Raw genomic sequence first — 22395 nt, 5'->3', positions numbered from 1 at the left:
GGGCACAGTGAGGAAGGTAGGCCGCGGGCACCGTGCAGAGGCTGTGCTCCAAAGGTGAGCCCAAAGCACAGAGCTACAAACTATATATAATTTATACCCTCCAAAAATACCCACAACTTAAATAATCATTGGCTCTTTTTGGGGTCCAGACTGAAGTCCCAGTCTTCTTGGTTGGTGTTGTATGAACGTGCTCACCTTAGCAAAACACCCTCTTCAAGGTGAAACAACATGCAGAATATGAGCGCATTCATCTGTAAAGACTTTTAAATGCTTGGAATTCACTTAAAATTACTTTACTCGAGTATCCATGTTGCTGACGTTGTTATTTTTGTTCAATTTGATATTTAAATCTCTAAAGACAAACTCGATCTACATGTTAATAATATCAAATGAACAAAATACTAAGAAGAAACTAGATATTGTATAAAATTCCACGTCATTAAGTCAAAAGTGAAACGTGGTAATGCTTGTCCTAAAAGGATTTTCGGTTAGGTTTTGGAAACAGCTTTAGATACAAGTTTGTGTTTTTCTATAAAGCATTTCTCATCTCTCAGGGACACACAAGCTGTTTTCTACGGAATCACATATCTCACATTTTGATTTATGTGCACAATTATCAACACTTAAGATGAGCTTTTTGCTTGTTCGTCATATTTTTTTCCTATGAGAGACTTTTAGCATCAATACCATGGTTTTATATTACAGCTTCAGTAGCAAAGCTAAACCAATTTAATGGCTTTGTCAAAGTTAAACACTAATGTGTTGGATGTTTTTTAATAATTCACTTCAGAAAACTTCAATAAAGTGCACTCTGTGAAAACTGGTGGCTGCTAAACACAAGTTATTTCTTATTTACATTTTGCTACCTGGCTCATCTACTTGCCGTTCTCTCTGAGACAGAATAATTTGTTAAATTGAATGAAAGTTGTATTTTTGAGTCACACACAAAACAGAGATTTTGATTGGTTCCTGTGTAACAGACTGACATACCATCCATACCAAGAGGCCAGAACATAAAATGTAACTGGGTGAGATGCGAGCTATGATTAACACGTCAGCCTATAAACTGCAGGGCATCCACACAGAGTCTGCCTCGAATAAGTGAGTAATAAGGGAAAGTCTGAGGTCTCTGCATCCATGGATGGTGTCCTGTACGAGTGTACAAAGTAGGATTTGGCAGGTGGGACAACACTAAGGATTGGTAGTTTTGAGTGGGGGAAAATAAGACAAGCTAAACTGTAGTGAGCTGCAGTAAATCTACTTTTGGCTAATCCGGACATGTAAGATGGAATAATAAAGGGGGAAAAAAAATACATACACATTATATCATGGGCCAGTGTGGATTACACTTAACAGTTTTATTTGGAATATTAAGACAATGAAGCATAAGCCAAGCACCAAGAGTGACAGCTACAAGTGTCGCATCATACGGCTCTTAAAAATGAACAGGTTATACTGAAAAACAACTGTTTTTTTTTCCTCTTTGAATGGTGATGCAGATACACAGAACAGACAGTGAAATGTGAACATGATTATGCCATTTACACGCTCCGAATTCTACCTGACAGCAGACGAAAGAAAGAAAAGAAACGGGTGAGGAAAAGCAGAAAAGAACAGAACGGCGATATTCGTCTGACGACAGTTTGGTCAGCCCCGCGGCAGCGGCTGTGGCCCCGGATTTAAAGGGCTTTCTGTGATTGGCCAAAACGAATAGGGCAGTCTGGGAACATCCCAGTGCTGCAGAGTAACAACCATTAGTTCCCATCACTGTCAAGTCCTGTTGCCTCGGCACCCACATCCACCCAGCAACCAATGTGCACATACAGCATTAAAGTGACAGAGGATTGCAACCATTGTTACACTACACTCCATTGCATATTAGGGAGCAGTAATAAGGAAAAATAATAATTCTTTCATACTTCTGTTTGCATAAAAGCACTTAACCCAGCTTTCTAAAATATATATATATTTATATATGGGAACATGAAAAAATTAAAAATCTCTTATTTATTTTTGTTTTTCTCTCTTTTTCTCTAGGATCTGACACCATGAGTCGTACCGTGGTGGTGGTGGTTGGTTTATATGTCCTACATCCAGGGGTATTGCTATTATTTTAAGGGACAGCTAAGGAGACAACCATCTCTCATCTAGAGCAGAGTTTGTGGTTTGCCTCCACACACAAGGCTCTCATAGTGCAGCCCAATAGTGTCATACTAATGAAATGTTAAGCTTTTTTTGTGGTATTTTGTTTGGCTTAAGAACACAGAATATACACACACAGCTTTACCTTCCCTTTTTTGTGTGTGTGTGGGCTGGGTGTTGCACAGAAACGTGGCGCTGGCTAAATGTGGTCCATGTTTATACATCCCTGGCTTGGGGGGGAAGGGAGGGTGTGTGAATACCTGGGGTAGTGCATTTGTTAGAAGAAGTGTTGATAGTGTGTGCAAATCTGTGTGTGTTCCAGACAGTGTATGCACCACTGAAGAATAAAATGTCTTTTCATCAGGCTATTACATAAATCCATCATTCATACGTTGGTTTTTTTCTCACCTAAATCTACAAGTTATATGGCAAACGTGCTACGGTTAATGTCAGATATTTCCCATGGGGAAAACTGGGTTGAGAGGGTCCTGGGACTCTCCTTGCAATGGGCCTGCCTGAGAATAAATGGGGAGGCGGGGGGAGAACTGGGGCAGAGAGGCGTTGTTCATAGGAGTCACTGTCGTCACCCCTCACATTCAACTCTGCCCGTCTCTCCACGGGAAACTCTCCCTGTGTGGCTCTGTCCGTAAGCTAACATACATCCACACACAAACGCACCGAGTCTTCAGCGAGGCGGAGAAAACGACTCCCATCAACACACCCTACAACACCTGTGAAATATTTTAGGAGCACCGGCTCCCCCCACCCCTCGTAACACCCACCCAAGTCTCACCATCTTCAGCTAACACACACGCGCACACGGTGCGGTCCACAAGAATTTGGACAGTGGAACATTTTCAGTTGTTTTGGATCTTTAATTCAGCAAAATGGTATAAAAATTATGAAAACTATTCAAATTTCTCAGTAGGTTTTGGAGTAGTCAAATCCCTGCGGGGGTGTGGATAGTGCAATTCCTCTGTTTTGGATCAAAGCAGACAAACAGTGATCCTCAACATAAGAGTGAAAGCAATCACTCAGTTCAGCAGGGATTAGTTGCAAAAGACTGAATCTGTTGACCCTACTTGTAAATTTTGTTCTGAGAAGTCGACTAAAAGGTCAACAACTCCAACCACACACTTATCTGTTCCTCAGCTTGATTAAATCCAATATGCTGACTAAAGACGGGGAAAAACACTAAACAAACATGTCACTGCCCCAACACTTGCGGCCTGCTCTGCATAAAACAAATACACAATTAAAGTGCTATTTATTTAGACAAATCCCTTGTCCTTTCTGTGAGCATGCTGTTGCAGCAACAGGAAGCCAGGACTCAGCAAGCCAGCTACATCTCCTCCCTCCCTCCTTATTGTTCACCTCAGCCTAAACAGGACACCATCGTCACAGTGATGTCAGCGATGTGGCTGGACGGCGAGGGAACGGTTTGTATATTATAATAATAATAATAAAGAAAAAGCAACACAGACTGGACCTTACAGCACAGTGACCGCGGGCTCCAGAATGGCAACGCTGGCCTTTGATCTGTGTCTGCATATAGGATGCAGCACTTGTACTGTAGCAGCTGTGTGCCATTGCTAGGCTGCAGCGTGAGAGACAAGACACAGTGAGAAAGACGGTCTGACGTATGCGTAGTTTGGGGGTTTCATTTGTACAGTTAAGTGTGGAAGCTAAAATACCTCAAACATAGAAGTGCACATGCGAGAAAACCCAGTGTCAGCCTTATTCCACTCTTAAGGGTCACGCCTGCCACTTCAGCTAACACCAGTGATTAACATACAAAGAGACCTGCAGTGCTGTTAGTAGAGTACTACAACTTTTGAGTAAACAAGAAGTAAAACTTTGATCAGTTCACTAAATAGCCGAAAAAGCTAATACTGGTTGGTGAAGTCCTTTAACCAATCGTGTGACCACCTGCAGAAAAATCCTCATCTGATAAATCCATAGAAACTGGACGACTGTTTAGCAGAGGAAAGGTATTTGGTAGCGAGTTGATGGTGTAGCTCTAAGTCTTACATAGTGTAGCAGGGAACTAGCCATTAATTGTTTGTAAAACCAAAATCTAAACTAGTTAAAGTCTAACACTACATAAGCTTTAAACTACTAGTTAATACATGTAGGTTTGTGCAAGAGCTTTGGTCACAGATGCAAATATAAGAAATAAATTATATATTTGTTCATGATTCACCTTACTGATGGGAACTACATCTTTTAACAGCTGAGTGGGCTGACATGAGCAAACAAACAAAAGCAGTTTGAGAGCTCGACAGAGTAGGCTCGGTGATCATGATCTCATCTGTATCTCACTTTAAATATTTTAGTTTGAAACATTAATGTGAAGGATTACACCCTAATGAAACTACTCAGTCTCAACCCATCTCGCCCTCCTTCAGTCATCTATACATTTTATTAAAATTTCAACTTATGTCAGTTATTTAAAAGCCAGTTATTGCATATTTACAACTACTCAGGAGACTGAACAAATACTTGTGCTGATGAACTGATTTTAATACTGATAGCTTAGTTAGATCATTCAACATGCTCACAGTGGAGAGTTAAGCTTAAAGCTCACTCCTTACAGCTGTCTGACAAGCTGAGGATGAAAACAATATACATGTGACAGGTCGGCTATCTAAACTGAAACATGCTACAGCAGCACAACTGACTCTGGACCCAACAAGAAAGAACGGCTAATGCGCGCACAGAGTCAGAACAGATGTGACTAATGCACACAGTTATTTCAATAATTTGCAAGAGCTTAATCAACATAGCACCACTAAAATGTTATCCATTATAAAATCTTTAATGTGCACAATAAATATTGAGCTTATTGCTCCTTCAACTCTTCATTATGACCATCTTCAGTTCTATTTGATGAGAGCCGAGTGGATCGTGCTGAGGCACCTCCCACTCTTGTTTGGAAAATAAAGTAACATATTACTGGACATGTATGAGGCACACAGGTTACGCTTAATAAGACATTATGGAAATGACAGGCTAGATAACTGAGGATATGCCCGCCTCTCAAGAGTTGAGGGTTCTCATCATTTAATACTGTAATTATGACAATGAACAGAGAGAGAAAGTAGCACTGCAGTCTAATCCTGGGAGTTGTTCTTTCCTATTTTAGAAGATTCTTGCTGAGCTTTTGAAATCCTCTTCATTCATCTATAACTATATGAAGTGTCTCATGACACAGCCCGATCTTGAACAAGGCTCGTTACTGCCTCACTACGCTGTAAATCGACTTGCTTAAAGAGATAGTCTTTACACAGCTGCTCTCACTTCCTATGAAAGACATTTGTTAGGATTCTTTATTGTAACCAAAAGAACCCAGGCCTAGCTGCACTGATGTTTCAAATGTAATTACATATGTTGAATTCATGGATTGAGATTTATTTATATATTTGAATTTTTATTTATATTTTGAATATACAGATATTGCTGATGCAACAAATGGATCGTGAGCTTAAGGAGGCACCTATAAAACGGAATAAAATATCAACCTCGATTTCAGGAAGAACTGAACTGGGTGCATGTGTCCACATGCCAAACTGCCTATGGTCAGTGAAGAAGTGACAGGCTGCTTTCACAACTGCACCAATGACAAGATTTCCTCACAATCTGTCATGTTTCCAAAGCAATGCCACACAGGTGGAATAAAGCTGACAAGTTTAGCTTGCTTACTAAATGCCACACAGTCAACTGATTTATTAAGCATCACTCACGATACTGCTAAAAGAGAAACTAATGTTCCTTTAGGACTTACGCATAATCCTTAGAAATCACTTGTTTTCCTTCATCTCTGGCTTCACTGATGCATGCAACGAGATGGCAAAGAATATGACTTATGTAGCTCTATCCATAGGACAAGCTCTGACTGCAGTATACCAAAATAGCACCTCCAGATCCCCTCTCAACCCACACACACACAGACACACACACACCTTCTCTTGTAAAGGTGCTCCACTAGGTGCTTTGACAAGCTAAGGAAGAAAAGTAAGAGCGCACAAAGTGAGCTGTACAACATAGCCATGTAAGCCTAAATAGCAATTTAGGATGAACGGGGGAGGCATGCATGCAGGTCTACAGGCAGGGTGATGTTGTGGGATCAGGCAGACACTTAGCACAAAGCAAGAGAAAGGAAAAAAAAAAAGACACAAAGCACTGATATTTGTGTCTCCCCTCCCTGTCAAAACAACCTGTTCAACGCAAAAACATGTGCTTGCCAGACAGCATTATACTGAATATAATCATATGTACTTTTGTGATGTAAGTAATAACTAAAACAAAGTTTAGAATGAATCTTGTATAGCTTGTTACACTTAAACTCGATCCCCCACCGGTAAGAAAGCCATATCAGTATAGCTTCCATTTTGCTAATGAGGAATTTCTAAAGTCATGAATTCCTCCTGCAGCATGTCTAACAGGCAATGGAGAAGCCGCCCTATTTGACTTTGAGTGGCGGTTCCCTCTCCAGCCAGCGAACTCGTACTTTCTGTTTATAGTGATACTCCTTGAGGAAGTCCTGCAGGGCAGGAGGCAATGGCAGAGACCCTATACCATCGTAAGTGGTCCAGCGGCAGATGGCGGCCCGTGCCAGGTGCTGCAGGCCAAAGGGGAAAGTCCGATGAAGAGGCGCTGTAAGCAAAGGTTCGAAAAACATGCAGGCGCTGGGGTCTTTATAGTGCTCCAGCAGTCCTGTGACAGTGGAAGAGTGGAAAACGCAAGGATCATGAGCGTCAAAGCTGAAGTTGTGGTTCCACTGCTCGATGCGTGCGTGCAGGGAGCGATTGTAACGGCGGAAGCTAACAGAGAAGAGGTAGTCCTCCTGGGCTGAGTCACGCAGCAGGAAGGTGCCCTCGGGCCTCCCATCCAACAGCGCTTCTGCCTCGTAGCGGTCCATTACGCCCCAGTAACAGGGCAGACCTGTAATCTCTAAAAGATCTGGCACCAGACAATGGATGTAGTCTATCTGAGTATGAACCTTCCAGGGACCGTGTTGTTGTCGGCTAAGGTGACCATCCCCTGAAGCATGCCTCTGCTTGGGCCTCCTGGCCTGCAGACAAAGGGTGGTCGAATCCTCCTCAGAGTCACAGTCCTGGGATGACGCTGCAGCCCCCAACAACTGCCCACAGGCTCCTGATGATGCAGCAGCCAGAGCGCTCCCGGCCCCTGTGACCCGGCCTTCCCCAGAGGCCTCTCCCATGCCAGGAGCCATTTTTGGTCCCAGTTTGTAGAGAGAGGATCCTGGCACTGAGGCCTCCAGGGTGTGGATCTGTGCATTGGGTGGTGGGTCCACACCTTCCTCGATGCTGAGCCTGCGGCGCTCGCGCAGACGTTCTTCCTCATCCTCGGGAGAGGGGTGGGCTGGGTCAAAAGCATCCAGAAGGGCAGTAGAGGAATGCGGGCTGACTGGTGCTGTGTGCTGTTTGATCAAGTGCCATTTGTGAGCAAGGTCTGAGCCTGGTGGAAAGGGGCAGGTCTCCAACATGAGCTCTGTGAGGTGAATCTTACGTTTGGAGGTGACGGCGTTCTTAGAGGAACGTGAGCACCTGCGAGCAGGCAGGGGTAAGCACAACCCAACTGTATCACTTAGCCGCTGGCGCAGAGAACGACCATTCAGACTGCGTCCTACTGATACAGAGTCATTTGTCTCCTGGATAGAGCTGACCCCATAGCGCCTGTCCCTACGGTTCCCACTCCCGCGTAAGCGGCCGGACCGCCTATCTGCCTCCAAAGAGCTTTGGGTTTTGGTGGAGCATGAGTGTTTTTTCTTGCCCCCCCACGGGGCATGACGGGAGTAGGAGTCTCTGCGAGCCAAGGGAACACCCCCGGACCCACTCCGCACATCTTCAGCGTCCTTGTCGATAGTTATCTCTACAATCTGAGGTATGTCCGACACACAATTATGATGACGGCGCCCTGCTGTTACCACTGGCACTGGTAGGAGGCTTCGTGACGGGCTGGAGGCTCCTGATGCCTGTGCCCCACCTGAGCTGCCTCCTTGACCGATATCCACCACACAGTGGACAGTGTCTGCCTCAATCCTGCTTTCATGGGGTCCTGAACTGTTGTTGTGGAAGAGTGTCTGGCATCTGCTCTTCAGATTGCTCCACATGATGCCCACTTTCTTCATTAATAGGAGCCCCTGGGACCTGAATATAAAAGAAGACAAAGCTGATTAACTCACAGGTGAGAACATCCCAACAGCAGCAATGGTACCTACATTTAACACTGAGGTACAAGCTACACAAAGAATGCCCTACATTTAAATTCCCCAGACGAATGTGCATCTAGTAATTAGACATGGTGAGAGTATAACGGGGCCAGAGTGTCTGGGAGGTGGGTGAGCTTGAGCTGTTGGAACAGCAGAGTTACGAGTTGCCAGGCAGACATGCAGGGACACAAGGCCACAGCTATAAATGAACCTAGGATCTGCTCACAGCTGATCTGCTGGTATGTACTGTATTACAGAGCCAGTCTAGACCTGACCAAAAACCTTCCCTGTAACAGCAGCAGACAGGGCACATGTATATTCACATACACTCTCACATAAGTGGTTGATTTATCACTAGTAGAATTTGACAGGGATTTGGAAGTTCTAGCACTAGAGTGCATTCTAATAATCCAAATTTTACAGTGAGCAGAGTTACTATAGAGAAGCAGCCAAAGATGCCAAAGCCCTAAAGGAATTCATAACCGACTATTTCTACAGCATTTCCTGTTTCTGATGAGTTTTTTGACATCGTGGCTTTGTTAGTGTCCACACAACTGGCAAAACAATAAGATGCGTATACCAGAACAGTATCTTCAACCAAACAGCTTAGCACTTCTTCACACTAGTGTTTAGGTTTAGATCCTGATGGTGCCGATATTAGCCATTTGCATATATACTGGTTTCCCCATTTATAACAGACAAATGAGAATTAAAGTAAAGAAGAGATGGGAGAAACACCCTTCAACCATGTTTGTGCCGCACAGTTCGTCCACTACAGAGCACTCTGCAACTTCACTATTAGCAACACATTTAATGCCACAAACAACAAATTCATAACTTATTGTGACAAGATTATTCCATTACATTATCTCAGCAGGGATACATTTTAGGGTAATATGTTCATTATTTTTGTCTGGAAAAAAGTGGGAAAAACAAACAAACATTGTCCATGATTTTAAAATTGCTAAATATTGTATGTTCTATAAAGAAAATCTAAATATATCTGTCAAGGGTCTTTAGGGTCTCTGTTGCTAAACGGAATTACAGCAAATTACTCATTTCTAAAAATAATTTTAGTCCATCTTCAGTGAACTTTGAATGAAACAAGTGCAAGACATTAGCACAGAAACCATATTGTACCATACTTAAAAGAACAGGCATTTAGTGAGCTACTAACACAAAAGTCTTCAAGTCTCTCTGGAATCATCAAATCTAACTTCCTATCTTTTCTTTTGTTTTTGGCCGGTTAACTCAATCTTCTTCTGGGCTAAAACCTGTTACCCAACGATTATGAAACATCATGTCAACCAGCATGCAGAGTAAAGTTTACCTATAAATACTAACGAACACATCGTGGTTCAACACTATCAGCTGTGACAGAAAATGTTTCGCAAGGTAAGCAAACCATGCTGAGATTCAGCACATGACATTTGCTCAAGGCAGCTCACTACGTTTATCACAGACTTAGGACCCTGGCCCACTTATGGATTTGCTTTGTCAGAAAAAAGATGAGGACAGAACAACGAATCTCCTTTAACAGCCAATATTGGTTGCTATACCCACCCCAAAAAACAAACTGCAACACTGGTGTAGCTTACAACCCAGCTGGCATTACCCAAAGAATTTGCAATAAACTTCAATATGTCCATTGTATTTCACAACCCAGTCCATGCAAAATAGCTACCTGACAAAGACTATAAATAGCCATGTAATGGTCTACATGTAATCTGCAAAAAAAACACCAAATGAACCTACAACTGGATGCCAGCTTCAAAGTGTGTACCTCTCTTGACACTGGCTCCATGAGCTTCTAGACCAATCAGCTGGCTGATACATTTCTATCCTTGAGGCCATTCACCATTTTGTTGTAAATGCACTGTGCTTTCCCAGAACAAACAGTCTAGCTACTAGGGCTGAACGATTATGGAAAATAATCTAATTGCGATTTTTTGCCCCAATATTGCGATGCGATATGCGATTATTTTTTAAGGTCTTTGTCTTCTGTATTATTAAACAAAGACAAGCAATATAGTATGGCCAATACTATATTACATTAATTTTAAACTGTTCTTTCCTGGAAGACAGACCTCTGTTATGATGACATGAGGTGATGCATGAATTGATGACTGACATTTTTATTTAACTTCTTCAATCACAACAGTATATTTGAACATACACAATAGTTTATTTTTAGCTTACAAACATCTGAGCATAAAGTGCTGACAAGGAACCCTGGTGTAAACATTAAAATGAAAGTCAGTACAATGTGCAGATTGCAGAAATATACATAAAAAAAATCAGTGGCTTTACCACACTCAGTTTTTCGACATCTGTGAACTACTAGACAGTCATTCAATTAAAAAATAATATTAAATAAATAAAACTAATAAATAAAAAATACACACATCTTACTGATCTCTGCAGTCAGTAACATTACACATAAAGTGCAAACATAATAGCAATTGTATAAACACACACACAAACACACTTTTAAAATTTAAAGGCGTGAAATTGGACGGTCTAGTTCTGATTAGCGTCACCGCTGTCTCGGTGGAGTTTAATAAACTCGGCCGTCTGCTTCTTGCTATCTAAAATATAACCAGACACTGGCGTAAATTCTCGACTGTCTCATACTTCTGTTTAATAAGTTTTCTGTTTGACGTTTAGTCAGCTGTGTGAAAACCAAGGAGGAACCCACCCGGGGGATTAATAAAGTTTTATTTTATCTAATCTAATAACTTTAATCTCAGCCAAACCGATTTACTCACGAACAAAACAAACACTGAAAAAAGCCCAACAATAACATTTGTAGGTTGTCTAAGTGACTTATATATCACGTTTAACCCGAGCAGCGAAACTCCGCGGTGATCTGAAAATGATGTGCCGGGAGTTGTGCCGTTCTCGGCCGCATCAGTAACCCTCGAGCTCCCGGCTAGCTGTCGAGCTGGTGGGTAGCAGACGCCTCTGAAAACGTCGAAGCACTTTTGCAAATATGGGATATCTTGATAAACCGAGCAGATATTTGATGTTTACACAACTACTTTCTCGCCTGAAAATATGTTAAAAGTTTATTTTGTGACCCAGAAAGATTAGTATGAGTAATTTTAAAACTTAGTAGCGGCCGCCATTGTTGGAAACTGGAGTTTGGCTGGGCCGCGCTATGAATTCTGGGATATGGTAGTAATTTGGACAGCCTTCGGCGCGTCGCTGTGACGTAATCGGTCTACAAATGCGGCCTCAGGAGGATGCAGCCCATGAATTTGTACATGTCCAGAGTATAATCGCAGCCTTTGCGGTTAGAAAATTGCACTTGATCATGTCGCGATATTATCGCAAATGCGATATATCGTTCAGCCCTACTAGCTACTTGTGAAATATTTCACTCTACTGCTCATCTTCCAATTTAAAGACCCAATTTGCACAATTGTTATTACCAAACAATCTCATGTGATTTAGACCCCCCCCCCCCCCTCTATGTTTTGTGCAGTTTATTGACATTGGATAAGCTTATTAAAACAAGAGCCTGACGTTGCAGACTAAGTGGTAAATAAGTTTTCTATTTTGCTAAAACAGCCTTCAAAATTCAAGCAGATGTCATCAAAATTCCACAACGCAACTCCAAATTATTTGCAAGCAGAGGTTAACTTTTATACCACCACCTCATCTGTGCAGTGAATTGGTTATGATTATTAAAAATGGAAATATAATAAAAGTAATTTTCTGCCATTTTTCCACAGGTAGTCAGTTCTTCCTCCTTCCAACAATGATCTGTACTAAGTACACATTAACTGGTACTAGGATAATGAAAAATGAAGCCAAAATTATGATGAATGACTGTGATATAGTAACCATGTATGAACAGACTTCAAAGCATGACTTGACAACTGACTACTATATGTTATAAAACTTCCAAAAAAAATGCCTAAAACTTCATCAATATTATATCAAACTAAAGACATTTCAATAAAAATAGCATACTAAATCAGAGGCTTGGGGAAACAGAAAACCAAAAATTATTTATAAAATGGATCAGGTTATTATTTTAAAAAACCCCAAAACAAAACATTTAACAACATACCTCTTAAAATGCTGTGAATTAGTCTATTAACACTGCAGCTTTTTGAAATGAGCGTTACTGTATAAACTCAGAAGAAAAGGCAACTTTAAAGAAGCAGGAGTCAAGATAAATATAATAAAGATGATGGACAAATATAAAACTGAAATATGATCATCACTAAAATCTAGTTACAACCATTTGGAATACACCATTTTTAAGAAGGTGAGGTGTAATAAGCTCAATCTTTACTTCTTCAGTCAAGTTTGTTTATCCAATTCTTTTTTGCCAATTTATTTTTAATGAACACTTTTGTGTTGTTATTTTAACTATTAATAGCCAAAATAAAAATAAAATCACTAACACATAAAACCTCCACAATCACTACAAATAAAGGTTTGATTTAAGTCCTGTTGAAAACAGGTCCCAGACAGTCACACGAGTCTGTTGTCGAGCTCTGTTTGTCATTTACAGACTTATTGTGTCTACATAAACTTGAATCAGTTTCAAAATCTATTAACCGAGAAACATGACAACATGGGATGCCATTTTCTGCTTTGTTGTAAACAACATTCAGCTGCGAGGTAGATTTGATTGCATTATATAGGCTGTTTTATTTTGCATAGCAGTGCCCACCAGTGAACAGTGAAACACTCACTGTTAACAAACAGCAAAGGCAAATCCCAACTTGAACATAAAAGAGGTTTAGGTTTATATTTCGACTGGTCTGGCAGCAAGTTGTATACAGGACAACCTTTTTAAAATCTCATTAATATATTTGGGTTATTTCCCATTTGGCATTTTCCCATTGTAATTTTCACCTGCCAACTACATGTGATACCAGCAATAAGGTAAAGATTTAATATTGTTATTGGGATTTTTTTTTGGAGTAACATAACAATCAAATTATGAAAAAAAAATTTGGGGGATTGGGAGCGACGGTCCAGATGATGACCATCCCAGACTGAACACACTCACCCGAAACACTCAGCCTGCTAATAGTGACTTTGACTCATTAACCCAGGTCCATATTTTAGATGAAACAACTGATAATTTGAATAATCGTGGGTGTGCTACCAGCTCTACAGTCAAAAACTGCATTTCTTCATCTGAACGTGATGTACTTTCACTAAAGTTTCAACACACTGACTGTGTTTCCGCATTAAAAGACCGCTGCAACTGTGGCAACAACCAATGTCAGCATCAACTCTGGCAAAGTTCAGCCACACTTTTGAGCATTTAATTTTCTGTGTGTGGGACAGAGCTGCCCCGTGTCCCGCCCCTTGCATGCAGGCTCCAAAAGAGAAAGAGAGAACTGTCTTCTAAATAGGGAACAGAAAAAAAAATGCACCACAGATTTATGTCTTAATAACTAACAGAGGAGCACAGAAAGATAAGCCTCATGTACCAATAATAAACGTGTTTTTTGTGTTGTTTTGGGTTTTGGTTTTGTTGGGGGGGTTTTTTGCCTCCAGTAACAAAACCAAAACATTATGATAACTTCAGCTTTTTGACACTACAGTCTTTTATAATTTAGCCCTAGGGTCTGTTTAATACCTGGTTGCAGTACCCATCCCTACTCCATGCTCTATAAGTGTCTGTACAACAACGCGGATCAAGTTTTCTACATGGTCTGCTCTGCTGGATGTCTGTATTCAATGCGCTCAAGGGGTAGTGCCAGCAAGAAGAAAAAAAAAAAAGATTATTCTGCGGTCTAACTACCGCTGACTGGCGATGGAGTGATGAACTACACATCATTTCTAACGGCAACATACAAATGACATTGTCTAAACTGGTTAGAAATGTTTGTTTGAAGCTGGGTTTAAAGCCTCTCCTCTGCCCTAAACAATGAAGCCAATGTCTTTGCTGCAATAGACTCAGAAAACTTCTCAGCGACTTTTCAGCGGTGCTGGTTGTGGACACAACTACATTACAAAATTATTATTTTTATGTATGTGACACTGATTCTAATGCATCTTACTACGACAACAGTTTTCACAGGGTTTATGGTCATTACTCTCAAGCGCTGAAAACGAGATCATTCCTGTTTGTTGCCGTAACAGTGACAGCAGTGGGGAAAACCCACCACTGTAAATCATGCCTTCACCGAGCCCACTGCAAAAACCAATTTATCAATTCTTGGCCACAGTTTTTCCCCTTTTTTTCCTGTGGTTATTGTCACCCCCATCAGCGCTTCCCAGAAAGAAAGCACTACAGACTTAAATTGCCCTATAACACAGCAAAATAACTGCCAACAGCAGTCAGTGAACTGCTTTCTAGTTTTGTGCACGTCATTGTAAGCGACAGCTTTTACTCTGCCGCTTGTAACGAGGCACATAAAAATTCCACTTTATGCAAAATCTCCACATTGTATGGAAATCACAGAGATACACAAATATTATTGTGCCAAGTGCATCTTATCTGAACCAACAGTGCAGAGTAGATTAAATTAGCATATTGATCACTGAGTTACCAAGTCAAAAACATTTGACAGGGTTTGGCTTTTAAAGACTTGGGTGCTCTTAGGGGATATTAAAGTTCAGTTTTTAGGTTTGAATTATTCACAGTAACAAAACACAGTTAATCTGTCACTGTCAGAGCAGCAGAGGCTAAACCAAACTTGTGCATAACAGAGGTTCGAATTTATATCTGAGCTATCATGGCAACATTTTATAGGTGAAAATGATGCCATTGCCTGTGTATCAGATATTCTTACTGCCATTTTTCACTGTTTTTACCAACAACTACAAAAAAACTGTCATATTACTTGGATAATGAAATCAGATGTCACAACTCCAATTCCAAAGGTCAGTTCTTTCTTCAGCCACTAGTCTGCATAATCAAGCTTATGATGTTTCTGGGACCTGCTTTTTCCTTCACGTCAACAAGGTGCTGGAAACATTCCAGAGATTTCAGTCCATGTTGACGTGATTGCATCACAGTCGCTGCAGAATCATCACGTGCACATCAAGGACGAACATCTCCCGTTCCACGACATCCCAAAGGTGCTCTACTGGACTGACATCTGGCAACTGTGGCAGCCATTTCAGTGCAGTGAAGTCATTGTCATGTTCGAGAAACCACTTTCAGATGATCTGATCTTTGTGAAATCGTGTGTTATCCTATTGAAAGGAGCAACGAGAAGATGTGTACACTGTGGTCTTAAACGCTTAGACATGCTGAGCAGCAACACTCATACAGACTGTGCCATTTAAACGATGCCGAGCTGGAACTGAGGGGCCCCAAATATCCCCCATTCCACTGCATCTGAAATGTTGATATAAAGCAAGATGGAACCATGCTTTCATGTTGTTTATGCCAAAATGTGACTCTGCCCTCCAAATGTCACAGCAGAAATGGAAAAGCATCAGACCAGGCAGCATTTTCCAGCCATCTATTGTCCAATTTTGGTGAGTTTGTCAAAAAAAAGAATGTAGCCCCAGTTCTCAGCTGACAAGAGTCGCTTAAACCACATTTCTTCCATATTCTGATGCACAGTTTGAACTTCACTAGGTTACCTTGACCATGCCTATGTCTAAACGCATCAACTCACTGCCATGTTACTAGCTGATTAAGATATTTGTGTTAGTAAGCCAATGGTGTCCCTAAAAAAGCAGCCGATGAGCGTACATTCATAAGAGAGTAACGGTCAATCACAGCCGCTGTGCATCGCAACTAGGGCTGCCACGATTAGTCGACTTGTCACGATTACGTCGACGACTAATTTTATAGTAGACGCGTCGTTTGAAGCTTTGTAAGATCCCAAAAGACGCAGGAATAAGTAGCAGGATTTAAGAGAGTAATAACGGACTGAAACAGAAGATGGCAGCACTGCATGTACAAGGATGCCAGCTGCCGTTAAACCCCGAAGAAGAAGAAGCTGTATCCCAGAATTCATAGCGCCCTGCTCAGTTTCCAACAATGGCGGCAGCTAGTTAGTTTTAATATTACTCTTATTATTCTTTCTGGGTCACAAAATAAATGTTTAGCATATTTTCAGGCGAGAATGTAGCTGTGTAAACCTCAAATATCTACTCAGTTTATCAAGACACCACAAAAGCGCTCCGACGTTTTCGGAGACGTCTGTTATCCACCAGCTCGATAGCTAGCCGGGGGCTAGGCTCACGCAAATCGTTTTCAAACCCACCGCCATCTTTCACTACTCAGGTTAAACATGATATATCAGTTACTTAGATAACTTAAAAATGTTATTTTTTGGCTTTTTTTAGTGTTTTATTTGTTCCTGAGTAAATCGGTTTGGCTGAGATTAAAGTTATAGTTTTTACACAGCTGAATAAACGTCAAGCAGACAGCTGATTATCAGAAGTGTGAGATGCTTGAGAATATACTCCAGTGTCCTGTTATATTTTAGATAGCAAGGAGCAGACGGCTGAGTTTATTAAACTTCACCTAAACAATCTTCAGATTTCATTAACATTTAATAAACTATCATCTTGCCTTTATGTTTAGTTAGCACATACCTTAAACACTTAAAGCTGTAAGCTAATGATAGTTATATAAGAGCAGATGCATGCTGGTGCAATAAGCTGTACGTTTTACGTCCAATGGATGATGATCTGATAGTCGACTAATCGCAAAAATAATCGGTGACTAGTCGACTATCAAAATAATCGTTTGTGGCAGCCCTAATAGCAACACAGTTTTATAAACCAGTATAAGTTCATCCACTTTAAGTTATCAGATGACATACACTGTAGCAAACAGTATAACAGACTTAAGTGGAACACGTTATGTGTGTTCAAAGGGTGGTTTCTCAGGATTTGTAACAAGTTTAAAAACCTGTCTTGGTCAAATATTGCCCAAACCTGTGGAAACCTACAGCCTGCTTTAGACATTGAGACTAGCCTTTTATTGATGTAGCACAAAATCAGTATTAGTTATGTAAATCAAAAATGTTGTAATTTTTATAGGATTTGCATTCTCCAGTGTAGTAGAGGGATACGTATCATTTTAAGAATTTCTAAACAGCTAATTTAACTTTTTAAAGCAACAATATTATTGCAATCATACTATAATTATATGTCTTCAGGAATAGATATTAAAGCCATATTTGACTTTTCCCATTGTGGGTCTAAACATCATACTAATGATCATGCTTATAAAAGTGCTTTATGTCTAAACTGCCAAATGTTGAAAGGCACTCCAAGATTTGTTCGAAGAGGTACATGGCTCAAAGTGAACTGTGCGTCCAGCCAATTCAATTTGAGAAAGCAAAACATGCAAACAACAGCCTCTCATTTGCCAAAGTTTTGTTTGAACACAACGGTTTTTCTGCTCACAACCTAAATTTGCCAGAAGTTTTCTTGATTCTGTAACTGGACTGTCAAAATGAACAAACCACTGAACTCCAAAGTAAAAGTGCATGCTCCCACCCTGCTGTGTGTCCTCCAAGTTGAACTGGAACTGTGAGGCTAATATTATATCAGTTACATCTCAAGAGCTTTTCCATCCCGGCTTGTGAGAGTTATTCTTTATCTTGCGAATCAGTTCAAAAAGCCCCAAAAACACAAACCATGCAATGTTCAAGTTTACAACAACTATGACTACATAGTCCCTGGCTTCCAAAAGCTATAACTATACAACTACTTCTCATGCACAAGTATGATTATATCATAAACTTGGCACCATATTCCAAATCTCCTTTGACAAACAGCTAAAAAGAAAAAACAAACAAAAAACTAAAGAATACACGTTTGCTGGTTAGTCTGACAGTTTTATGTCCACTGTGACACTAATTCAAACAATTACCCTAAGATACACAGAAGCACAATGCTCATGTGTTTCATGAAAACTGGCACCTATAACTGAAAATCTGCCAACTTGTACTTCAGTCTTATCTGTTCCTTGTTCTCATTAGTGTGGCTACTGTCATACCAGACATGCTGGCACTGACTGAACAACTGCAAACATACAATCACTAGCTTTCAGGTCAGTGCATTTAATTAACACAGAATACAGACCACCATATGTCCAAATACCCAATCCGTGTGATAGCAAATATTAAAGAACTTTTGTATATTTCTAATTGATAAAGAACAGACAACACACACATGAGCATATCATAATGTAGACATGCGTCTGCAATTAAAGTCAATTCAAGTGTGAGACAGTCCTCCTGAACCTTCTGACTTTTGCTGTTGTCAACAATGGCTGCACCAAGTGTGATCCAGTCCACAGCCATTTCGGCCGTCCTGAAACAGAACTAGGCTACTTCTCCTCTCCGACAACCCAACACACCCATTCTCCTGGGACCACACTGATCTAAGAGAGGTCTGGAGAGAAGACAAGATTAAGGGAGGATGCCTCCCCTGCTCAGACCAGACCAGAACAGAGTTAATGAGGTATTTGTAGCTCCTCACATTATAGAAGATTTGTGGGACATGCCATGCAATAAGAAAACATCAAAACGAATGAGCACGCCGATTGTTTTTCCCCATCGCTTAAAACCTGACAAACTGGACGCTGAAGAACTTCTCGGTTAAAATACACCTTTGAAGCAACATTTTCATCCATACTCAATAATGCACTACTTGAACTGAATCAACGCTGTTTTTCCACAGCAATTATTCGACACCCGTGTTCCTTTGTTAGTTGTTTGAGCTTAGTACATCGTTACAAACACATCATTTAATAAATATATACTTTGTTAATCTAAAAAGAAAATCTCAAATTAATAACAAAGACATATTCTTCCAAATCCGTTTAGATGCCATGCTAATTGCCTTAAGTTATGCGATTACAAAAACAGTCTTAGTTTCAGTGCAATCTTGACAGGTCCGTTATAGTATCGTTGGCTACATTACAGATTCATGTGCTATTAAAGTCAACAGAAATCCGACAATCGCGTTAAAACGTTATCATAGCTGCTTCATAGATCTGGCTGGAAGGCCTCTCGGGTCCTGGAGGCCCCACATTTTCCCTGTCCCAGCCAAGTTAGCTCACTTGCTAACCCGCTAACGAACCACAGCCAGCCCCCCGGACACCTCTAAATGTAGAATTAGAATAGAATAGAATTCAACTTTATTGTCATTGCACATGCACAGGTACAGGGCAACGAAATGCAGTTTGCATCCATCCAGAAGTGCTTTAGTGATATAGATATATTACAATATATATTAGCAATAGTATAGATATGTAAGTATACTACAGAAATGGGTCTATTATGGTATGTTATAATGTACACGGTATGAAGTATGTTGTGAATATTCTATAACTAAGTATGTAAAGGCTGTAGTGAGTACAAGCTATGTACAGGCTATGAACGTAACTATTGAAAACGTTTTCCAGGCTCATAATTGCCGAGCTAGCTCGTGGACTGCAGTCATATAAATATAATGCTTAAAAAAGCAAATATTAGAGATATTTATCATTTAGTTGGCAAAAGATATAATCAAGTTACTGTCCAGGCTTGTGAGCTGTCAAAAATGCTAATTGTTAGCATTCCCCAGAACGGGAATTTCTAGCGTTTTAGTTAGCTTTGGCTAACTAACTAGCTAGCGGAGTTAGCATTTTAGCTTGTTAAAAAAATCCACATTTTTTTTTATAAGTTACCCAGACGGTCCTGTGTACTATTAAATGAGCTAAGAAGACAAACGTGACAAGTTCGGGAAGTGCAGATTAGTTTCTAAATTTCATATCTTACCCGTGTGTCTCCTGAAAGCTCTATTCAACAGCTCTCTTTGTCTGCAAAAAATGGCTATTAAGAGAACTCAGGCATATATCCCCCTTGCGGACCACGGTGTCGGCTGAAACCACTGAAGGTACACGAATACTTGACGGTATCATACCGACTATTTAATTTATTAATGTAAAATGTATTTAAAAAACTAAATCGTGCGTTAAGCGCCGTGGAAGCCCGTTCTTCATTATGGTGGGGGTCTTCTTTTCTGCCGTGGTCGTTGCTGCTTCTAGCAACCAATATGACGGTAGTCTGAGCAGACACAGAGTCTGAGAGGCGGACTGTGCTCAACGTGAGGGATCCCGACTGACAAGGGCTCGGTCCAATGGAGCAAAGGGAAAAGGCGACCACTTCCGACGAAACACGCGGATAGGGAATGCCCCGCGGCTCGCTCCTCGTGATGGGCATCAAGTGTCACCAATGAACGGAGAGAGGAGGATGGGGCTCTCTGCTGGGCTGCTACTTGGAAACGTGGAGAGGTGAAGTGATGCTGGTGGTATCCCGGGCAGGCCGGTCCATTGGCACATTGATATCAACGGGGTAAAAGACGGCCAACGAGCCTTCATTCACCTCGCAGCCTGTGGGGTGAATGAAACCACGGGATAACGGCAAACCGTTTAACTCCACAACAATTTTATTCTTAGAGTCATAAGTGAAGAATGTAATCTAATAACTAGAATAATTAATTTAGCCTCACCAATAATCTTCTTATTCTGGTCATACCCAAGGCTGCTTTGCAAGGCAGGTCCCTCAAACTCCAGGGTGCCTGGAAAATTCAAGGCATAACGTCTTACGTTTGTACTAATTTCAATTAAAATATGTTATGAAACCCCAAGACCCAATATAAACTGACATTTTGAAGGCTTTTAGATGCAGAATTTGTGATCCAAACTCCTAAAATAATTTGCCTCCATCATCTGACCACAATCGAAGCTTGGTTACCACAATTAGACTTTAAAGCACACTACAAAGTAGCCTAATTCATCCGCATGTGCGGCAAGCAAGAATACTTGTGGTGGAAATTTGCGTTAAATTAATTAAAGGACCTGTTACAACCCACCTCCCATGACCTCGAGTGCTGTAGACCAGTGAGTACGTCTCATAACCTGTTCCAAAGAACAATTAAAAAGTCTCTGAGGAGAAATTACTCACTTACACCCACACATGAGATCATCTCCTGGAGATGGATAATTCCTAAGCGCATGACACAAGCCGTAAGGGGAAGTGGAAGTTGTGTGAGTAATGTAGTAGTTCGCTGGAGCCGAGGGTTGTGAGTTCAGGGAAATCACGAGCCGTCTGAGCACATTAGCTTTTACATCTCCGAGATACTGATCCAATTTGCGCTTATGAAAGGAAATGAAAGAGAATTGCATTAGCACTGATTCTTCAGCCAGGACTGATTCACACTGTTTTAGTCGACATGGACCTTCCCTAACAGGTCGCTGCTGCAGCAAACAAGCCACACAGAAAGGATATGATAATAACTAACTACGGTGATTCAGCTTCTTATGAAGAAGAAAGGTGTGATAGTAGTGTATTACAGGTCCATGCGAGCTCAGACCTAACATATTAGAACTGACTATTTATGAGTAGCTGAAAAAGCAGGGGGTGATGTTTATTCATGAAATTAAAAGCGATGAAGTACTCACTGAGAGAATATAGTTAAATGCCATAATAAACTTTAATTTATTGCAGTAAGCTACTAAGCCATAACCGCTGACAGCTAATATTCGAGGCTGGGCAGTCACTGAGTACAGGAATAGATTTGGATATAGATCAGAGGTGATACCAAGTAGAGGTTTGGTGTTTGGGGACTCATGTTCTGTTTCTTTGTACAGTGATTAAGGGAAGCAGTTAAGGGTGATTTTGTGATGTCCGCAGATCACATTTCGTGAAGTGGGGCTTGATTAAAATGTCAAAAGAAATGATCGGCCCCCAGCAAAGTTACTGCATGTTTGACTAGAGTTGGGTGAATCTATTGTTTGGACCAGTGAAACTGATACAGTAAGCATCAGTTTATTTAACCATGTCAGATTTGTCATCTCATTGTCTGTTCAGAGAGATACACAGAATGCAGTGTTTTGTTAATGTAACTGTAACACATTTTATTGATCAAAGTTCAGGAGTTTTAGAAAATAAATAATGCATGTAATCATAATTAAACAAGCTCAGCGAAGAAATTCAAATTCAGCTCTGTCCTGAAAGCGTTGCATGGTTCTTTATATCCAGTGCTCGGGTATTAGTCATGCGGTGACAAAGGCAGGG

The 22395-nt window shown here is 40.8% G+C and overlaps 1 protein-coding gene across 1 annotated transcript; it reads right to left on the bottom strand.

Moving 5' to 3' along the window:
• Nucleotides 1–1334: 1334 nt before the first annotated feature.
• On the bottom strand, nt 1335–20855 carry socs5b (suppressor of cytokine signaling 5b). The gene is made up of 3 exons (XM_085297591.1): nt 20828–20855; nt 20095–20708; nt 1335–8315 (listed from the first exon to the last, which is right to left on the bottom strand). The coding sequence occupies exon 3, from the start codon at nt 8294–8296 to the stop codon at nt 6605–6607; it is 1692 nt and encodes a 563-aa protein (XP_085153717.1). The 5' UTR covers nt 8297–8315; nt 20095–20708; nt 20828–20855; the 3' UTR covers nt 1335–6604.
• Between the last annotated feature and the right edge of the window lie 1540 nt (nt 20856–22395).

The sequence above is a fragment of the Mchenga conophoros genome, linkage group LG13 (genome assembly GCF_057382185.1).
Source record: "Mchenga conophoros isolate Kocher_MC1m ecotype Shallow Benthic linkage group LG13, M_conophoros_male_GT1.1, whole genome shotgun sequence".
In the NCBI taxonomy this organism is placed as follows: Eukaryota; Metazoa; Chordata; class Actinopteri; order Cichliformes; family Cichlidae; genus Mchenga; species Mchenga conophoros.
Note: the sequence above shows the minus strand (reverse complement) of the source record. Positions and strands in the feature narration are given on the sequence as shown.

What these genes read in the sequence shown, in the direction of transcription:
- socs5b (XM_085297591.1), bottom strand. Translation starts at nt 8,296, where the DNA reads ATGAAGAAAGTGGGCATCATGTGGAGCAATCTGAAGAGCAGATGCCAG.